The sequence below is a fragment of the Mus caroli genome, chromosome 12 (genome assembly GCF_900094665.2).
Source record: "Mus caroli chromosome 12, CAROLI_EIJ_v1.1, whole genome shotgun sequence".
Lineage (NCBI taxonomy): Eukaryota > Metazoa > Chordata > Mammalia > Rodentia > Muridae > Mus > Mus caroli.
In genome coordinates this window covers 98,531,098-98,538,507 of record NC_034581.1, presented here as the reverse complement: position 1 = coordinate 98,538,507, position 7,410 = coordinate 98,531,098, and the positions used below count along the sequence as shown (strand labels likewise).

Genomic DNA, 7,410 nt, shown 5'->3' with positions numbered 1-7,410 from the left:
GCCAGCCAGGCTTGTGATTTGATACCTTTGTTTGTGGTGAGACACTTTGACCCTGATTACTCAAGTATGCTACTAACCTGAGTTCTTACAGCAAACCTGGCTAGCATAGAGAAGCCAACCCCTGGATAATAATCTCACAGATTGCTGAATGGGCTTCTAGTTCTGATCCTTCACTGGACACACAAAGAAACACAGGCCCAGAGAGGAACATTTACATTCCCATGTTACAGAGCTACCAGTGGCATTTCAGAATCTCAATCCAGTGTCCTCTCTCAACCCTGATGAACTGAGCATTGGTGCTGACAGGTGGGAGCCCAGGTTTATGACTCTGCTTCCTGGTGACCTTTATCTATGGGGACCAGTCCCTTACAGAACTTTGTAGTGCTAGACTGAGCAAGAGAGGCCTGGAGTCTGGGCACAGCTATGTCACATATATGGTGGTAGGACCTTGGAGAAATCAAGTGACCTCTTTAGGGTCCTTGTCAATGATGAAGGATGAGAGCAAGAACACATCTTGCAACTGTGATCAAGGAAGCAGCCATAGGGATATTGATCTTATCACTTACAACACCTTACTAGTCAAGCTACTCTATGAAAATCACTAGCAACCAAGAGATGGATGGGCTGAAGAACATGCCTGGCTCCCTCTGTGTAAGCCCATGAGTTTCAGAAGGAGTCCCCCCTCAGGGCCGGGTCACCTTGCCAACAAAAATTATATGTGAATCCTCCATCAGGGTCAGCAGAAAGGGTCCGGTGAATTCTATCTTCAGTGAGCTTGGCCGAGCAGATCTGAATGTGAAGATGGTTCCTGTGGTGGCAGCTGCTGTGGTTCCTGACTCTTCGACCTCCATCATGGATTTGTGCACCATCTGCAGGCAGACAGCAGGGCTGGGTTGTGGTGATGCACCATGATAACTGCATTACTTATATTCTAAAAGGATGGAGCTTTGTTCAACCTCACAGCCAGAACTAAACCCTACACCCAGAGCTCTCTTAGAACTGCTTTCCTACTTTGTACTCATCCTGTTTGTTCCATCTGCTTTTAAGAGAACAATGGAATAATTAATCATACTAGCCTTAGGCTTCCCATGCAACCTTACATTGTGTACTCTTCCATGTCCCTGATCTAGAAAGCATGTGTTCCATTTGCTGATAACAGAAAATATAGATGTTGAAAGGGACTTAAGCCCTTGTAAAACTGTTAAAGATTTCTGTGAGCCTGGCCTGGTGGTGCATGCCTTTAATCCCAGCACTCAGGAGGCAGAGGCAAGCGTATTTCTGAGTTAGAGGCCAACCTTGTCTACAAAGTGAGTTTCAGGACAGCCAGGGCTATATAGAGAAACCCTGTCTCAAAGAAAAAAAAAGATTTCTGTGAAGTATCCCATTTCATGTCCATATTTTTGTGTGTGTGTGTGTTTGTGTGTGTTCAATAAATACATAGCAAAGATCTTTGTCAGGGACACACACACACAGATTCACAAGACAGCATTCAGACAGGCACTGAATCCTTCAAGTTTGGGTGACAAATATTGGTTCCTATTGTAAGAAGAACAAGACACAAAGGAACTTCTTTGAATATCTGAAGGAAAAGACTCATAATGGGACAGAGTGGAATGAGTTGGGGTGAAACAGAATGGAATGCGATGAGAAGGGTTGGAACAGGATCAAAGGTGAAGGGCAGTGCTAGAACAAGATGGATAATTAGAACAGGATGGAGTGAGATGGGATTGTAAAGTATGAAGACTATGATATGGCTGCAGTAAAAAATAATGGGATACTCTCTGAAATGGGATGGGGTAAGATGCAATGGGATGGAAGGGGAGAGGAGGAATCGGGTGGGATTGGATGGGAGAGTGGGATGTGGTGGTGTGGGTGGGATGTGGTGGGGTGGAATGGTATGATATGGAATGGGAGAGATGGGGTAGGAGTGGGATTGGGTCGGGTGGGGTTAGAGTGAGGTGGGATAGGATAGAGTGAGATGGGGTAGGATGGGGTGGGATGGGAATTTCTGAAATCAGGTGCTCAGGAACTTCTAGACTCACCTCAGACAACTTGATATTGGTATGGTCAGTAATGCCAGACAAGTCAGCATGGGTGGTGAAGACGTCCTGGATGCCCAGCTTGGGAAGGACTTTTTCCAGTTTGTAGGTAGCCTCAATGGAGAACTTGGGGAGGTAAAGATCTAAACGTCTGGAAAGAGTACGGAAGGTCATTCTTAGACACCATGAGCTTGCTGCTGCCACTCTCTGCAGCCTCACTGACTTTCTGGAGTTTCCCTTGCTTTATACTTAGACTTGGGCTTCTCTCTCTGATGTTACCCTAGAACCTCAGCTATCCCTCAAGCTGGGTCATGTCCTGGACTGAAGACTTGATGGGTAACATTTAAGTTTGGAGCTAGCTCACTGCCTGAGGAGTCCTTTCCACCAGTACTGTGAGGTCTTCCTGACATGGGTAGAAGGATGTGGCCCCCAGATGGCCTAGAAAGTACCTCTTGGTTAACATCTTAAGCCAGTTCCTCAATGTTCTCTCGTCCAGGCCATCCTCCACCTGCTTCATCTTGCCCTCGCTGGGGAGAATAAATAGAGCGATGGCATTGCCTTGATAAGGGATCCCCACCACAGTGCAGGAGATGTTTTGGTCCAGGTAGTAGGAATACCCATCTTCACGGTTCATCATGGGCACCTGTATGGTCTTTTTGGGGGACACATGGAAATCCATCTTGTGGGTGTTTGTCTCACTGAAGGCCGTCTGCCACTTGGCTAAAGATGAAGGGGAAAGAGTAAAGGAGAACTGAGTAAAAATGAGAGACCCTTGGCTGTGGCTGTAGAAAGGAGACAATCCAAAGAGTGTCTCTACAGAGCGACCTCAACAACAGCAGCATCCACACCCCTTGGCCCCAGAGGCCAAATCCCCTCATAATTCTGGGTAGCCTGAACCTTTTATGGACCTATCCTCCTGTCCTCCCAAACTCTTGCTGTGGTGGTTTGAATGAGAATGGCCCCCACGGGTTCATATGTTTGGATGCTTGGTCCCTGGTTGGTTGAGTTGTTGTGGGAAGGATTAGGAGGTGTGGCCTTGTTAGCACTTATTGGTATGACATTGAGAAGGCTTGGAGGTTTCAAACACTCACATCAATTTCCTGCCTCTCTCTACTGAGTGTTTGTGGATCAGATGTAAGCTCTCAGTTATTGCTCCAGCAGCATACCTGTCTGCCTGCTACCATGCTTCCTACTGAGATGGTCATAGACTCTGAAACTATAAGCCAATCCTAATAAAGTGATCTCTTTTTTTTTCTTAAATAATCTGTCCTGGCCATGGTGTCTTGGCAGGGCAACAGACATTTGCTTTCAGTAGTCTCTGATCTCTCCTGTTTCCTGCCTTCTTAGCCCTGATCAGATCCATATCCTGTTTCTAGTGGGTTTGACAGTTAGGGTTGTTTTGTCATGATGTCTATGACAAAGACCAGCTCCTGACTGCGGAATCACTGACAGGCTGATAAGCAGGTTCTGTCTCGCATGAGGCAGTTTTTCTTCTACCCAGCTGGCACTTGGGTGGCTTGTTCTTTTATCAGGGAGGGAATGCTATCTTTTAATAAAAACAGAAAAGAGGAAAAAGTTCAAGTTGGAGCCCAAGGCTTACCTTTGAAGAAGATGTAATTTACCACTATCATGACATGGGTGCTGTCGAGATCCTTGATCAAGTCTACAATCTTGCCCTTGGTCTGCTTGACTATATAGTCATTGATCTGCTTCTTGGCGATTTCAGGGTTCCCAAAGTTGGTAGAGAAAGTGTCTGACATATACAGCATTTTCATGGCACTCAGGAAGTCGTCCCGGATATGTACTGCTGGGTCTTTAAAAAGGGCACTGCCCAGGCTCAGCTGCAGGTCATCACTAGGCTGCCTGAATCTCTGTAGCAGCTGTTGGAAGCCCTTGTGGAGCTTGTCCTCTTGGCCTTGCTGGAGGCTGAGGCCTAGGCCATCTAGGATCTGGGTCTTTGTCTTCAAGCCAGCCCCCAGGGAGAGCATGCCCAAACTCATAGACACGCTCATGGGGGAGAAGAAGACATTCTGACCAGGGGCTTCAGAAGCCAAGGCCCTGTAGAGTCTGAAGGTAAAGTCTTTGCTGCTGGGATTTCCCACATTACCCACCGAGGACTCTTTAGCCTTCTTCTTCTCCTTGGAATGGGAGTGTCGGCGGGAAGCCACCCCATGGCTGATAAACAGCACCAGGCACAGAATGGGGAAGAACCTCATTGTGGTGACAGCTCTGGAGGGGAGAAGAGGAAAATATTCTTGGAGAGGGAACAGCCATGAGTCAAAGTGAGAGACACAATGAGCAGGCTGACATCTGCAAAGATGTCCCCATGTCCCCTCCAAGAGGGTAAGAAGGAAACTAGGCCATGAGGCTGTAAAAAGAAGCAGTGGTACTCAGTGCTCTAGGAAGATCAGATGAAGCAGGCAACGAACTGCTCAAGGTAGACTTACAGACTGGCATGCAATGGAGTTAAAAAAAAAATCAAAACATTTTTTTCATAATATTTTAAGTAGGTTTAGGATTTTGCATTATGCCTCATTCATAGGGTTCCTTGGCTTCAGCTATGTTACACCCACACACATCCATAATGCCACAGGTCCTACCCCAGCAGGTGTACTCACTCTGTATTGTGGTGGCTGAGTGTCAAGGTATAGTCCACCTGGCTTACAAGAGGACAGAGAGCAGAGGAATTGCAGCCGGCAAATGTCACTGACCACAGAGACTCTGTCTCCACCCCACTCCAACTCTGCCCCGTTGGGAGCTGGGTTGATCTAAGGCTTTCATAGGGTCCCTGATAAAAGGACAGAATAAATGTACTTCTGTTTCTTTGTCTAAGAATGTGCTTGGCAATGCCAGCCTGGGCCTGAGGCTGGAGCCTTGAACTCGTTAAGATTTCTGTTCCTGGGACTTGGCTTTTTCCCCTGAAGAAACTGGAGTCATTAATCCCAAGGCCGCCGTGTGCCCAGTCTGGAATGTTCTTGAGATATCATGTTTTCCTTGTGCAACATTGTTTGATTAGCTTCCCCCTGACTTTGTCCCATTGTATGGTAGTTTCTGCTGACTCTGTCTCATCTCTTACCTGGACCTGGTATGTAAGATACTGTACTTTTTAAAGAAGCTTGCTTGGTGTAAGATATAGCGTGTGAAAGCAAGACTTCCTGATCCCTAACTGTATCTTCTCTAGCTTATGATCTCCTGATCCCACCTCCCACCTCAGGGCATTGTTACAAAAAAAAAAAATTGACTGTATGGTCCAAGTCAAGTAGTGACTAAACAAGGACACCTGAATATGAGAAAAAGAGTAAGTATGGCCATAACACATAGAGAAATTTAAAAATTAAAAGTATCCCCAGAGAGACCACCTGAAGGAAGGGCTAGAAACTTCAAGAGTGAAACAAAAGATAGTAAAGTTGTTTTCTTAACATAATATTGCTATTGGTTATTTGGGAATTTGACAATGGATCCCATCACCCTTACTTCCCAGCCCCCCCCCAGGCCTGCTCCCCACCTCTTATGCACCCCTGCCCCAAAAGATAGAAAAAACAAGTCCATATACTCGCCAGAACATGGTCAAACTCCTGCTGGCCAGCCCCTTAAAGATGAGTGAGTCTGTCCACCTCCACAACCACCAGGAGCCAGCTATCATGGAGAGCTAAACTTCAGCATCCTTACCCTAACAAACAGCCTGCTTGGTTTTGCTAGATTTCTCCCCAGTACAGGATAGGTATAGGGGTTGTGGGGTGAGGGCCTATGTGGTGTGTGTGTGGGGGGGGGTGTTGAGGACACAGTCAAAACTCACAACAGCAGCTGCACAGATTTCAGAACCCAGGTTCAGACTACAAAGAGCCCAGTCTCCTAGGCACAACAGTCCATCATTGACCTGCCTTTGCCTGAGAGATAATTGCTCTGAAAACTCTTTCCCAACCAGTTTTACATTAAAAAACAAAAAGGAGGTTTATCTACATGACTATTAAAAGGTCTCATGATATTAAAAAACTAGAAAATGTTATAAAAATAAAGTTATTCTACATGTTATTTAAAAAGTAAAAACACCATAAAGATAAAAGTTATGGTATTAAAATATAAAAGCTATGAGGTAAAAATATTTTGATGAAAATTTATATATACAGAAATAAATTATTTTAATAAATAATGATTTACATAAAGATTGAGGTGGATATATTGAGATATGAGCTATATAAAATTAAAAGGGTTATACATTATAAAATTCTGACTACGTTATTTAAAGTATAAAAGGGATAAGACTTAAAGATAATATACATAATACTAAATTTTCTAAGGCTTGAGGTTAGTAATTTAAAATAAAGGTTGTCAAATTAAGATTTATTTAAAATTATCTGGTTGCCAAAATATTACATAATAGCTAAAAAAAAAATATCAGACCAGTGACCTTCTGGGTGCCTCTCATGGGAGGCCCTGCACTGCTCTCTTTGCCTACATTTGGCCATCACCGTATTTCTATTTGTCTGTCACCAGCAGGTCAATAAGAATGTCCCCCTCTCATCTGAAAAGTGATGAGATGTACAGTTTTTCAAATATCATCAATTCACCCATCCCTTGAATTTTCCAGCCTCTAATCACCTGTAAGGTACCCCCCCACTCACTGTGTGGGTATTTCCCAGTAAACAATGACAATCCGGTGCCCTGGCTTCAGAATGGAATTTCCCCTTGGGTGGTATAATCCACAGTTTCTGTAGAACTCTGTGCCTCTAGAGGGATGGCATGAGATTCTGTTCCACTTGTCCTAGAGATGCCTACCTGGTCTGGATAAAGTTAATTTCCTAGAACCCTCTAATTGATTCATTACAGTGTCTCCAGGAAAAAAGACTCAACTGCCCTATTGCTGTTAGCCACAGACCTGGGCAATAAAATCATCTATGGGACGTTTGAAAAAGAGAGATAACTATAAAATGGACACCCTTTTATGCCTAAGCTCACTGCTTATATTAACCGTCCCTACATGTTACTTGGCTTGGGGATCCTTCTAGTCAAGTGAACGGGAGACACTTTGAAATTGCCTGTGGAGATTCCCCTTCTGAGGTGACCAGATTTACTGCACAAAATTCAACCCCTTTGGCATCCTCCATCACCCACTCAGTATTATGATTGGAATCTTCAGTTGATAATTCTTTTGGTTAAGCTAGGAGACGTTTATCAGTTCAGGAAAAAAAATAAGAGTCTCTTAGACATTCAGGAACTCATCTGGCTTTTAAATGATGAGAAGGAGGGAGCTGTTGAGCCTGTGGTACCTATTAGCATACCAAAGTACGTGCTGTACACCAGGCCAAGTGCCAGGCTCACTCTGTACCTGTGGCTCCTCTCAGCTCACTTCTCCAGCCCTTGGGTTTTGATT

General features: G+C 44.7%; 1 protein-coding gene across 1 annotated transcript; it reads right to left on the bottom strand.

Annotated features, from left to right (window-relative positions):
- Nucleotides 1-6: 6 nt before the first annotated feature.
- Serpina5 (serpin family A member 5) lies at nucleotides 7-4,795 on the bottom strand. Its single transcript, XM_021179073.1, has 5 exons — nucleotides 4,658-4,795; nucleotides 3,640-4,268; nucleotides 2,489-2,759; nucleotides 2,043-2,190; nucleotides 7-869 (listed from the first exon to the last, which is right to left on the bottom strand). The coding sequence occupies exons 2-5, from the start codon at nucleotides 4,253-4,255 to the stop codon at nucleotides 684-686; spliced, it is 1,221 nt and encodes a 406-aa protein (XP_021034732.1). The 5' UTR covers nucleotides 4,256-4,268; nucleotides 4,658-4,795; the 3' UTR covers nucleotides 7-683.
- Between the last annotated feature and the right edge of the window lie 2,615 nt (nucleotides 4,796-7,410).

Excerpts from the sequence above, each read along its gene's own strand:
- Serpina5 (XM_021179073.1), bottom strand. The coding sequence starts at position 4,255 with ATGAGGTTCTTCCCCATTCTGTGCCTGGTGCTGTTTATCAGCCATGGG. Across the intron at positions 2,191-2,488 it reads CTTAAGATGTTAACCAAGAG|ACGTTTAGATCTTTACCTCC; the intron begins GTACTTTCTAGG and ends TACTCTTTCCAG. Across the intron at positions 870-2,042 it reads CCAATATCAAGTTGTCTGAG|ATGGTGCACAAATCCATGAT; the intron begins GTGAGTCTAGAA and ends GTCTGCCTGCAG.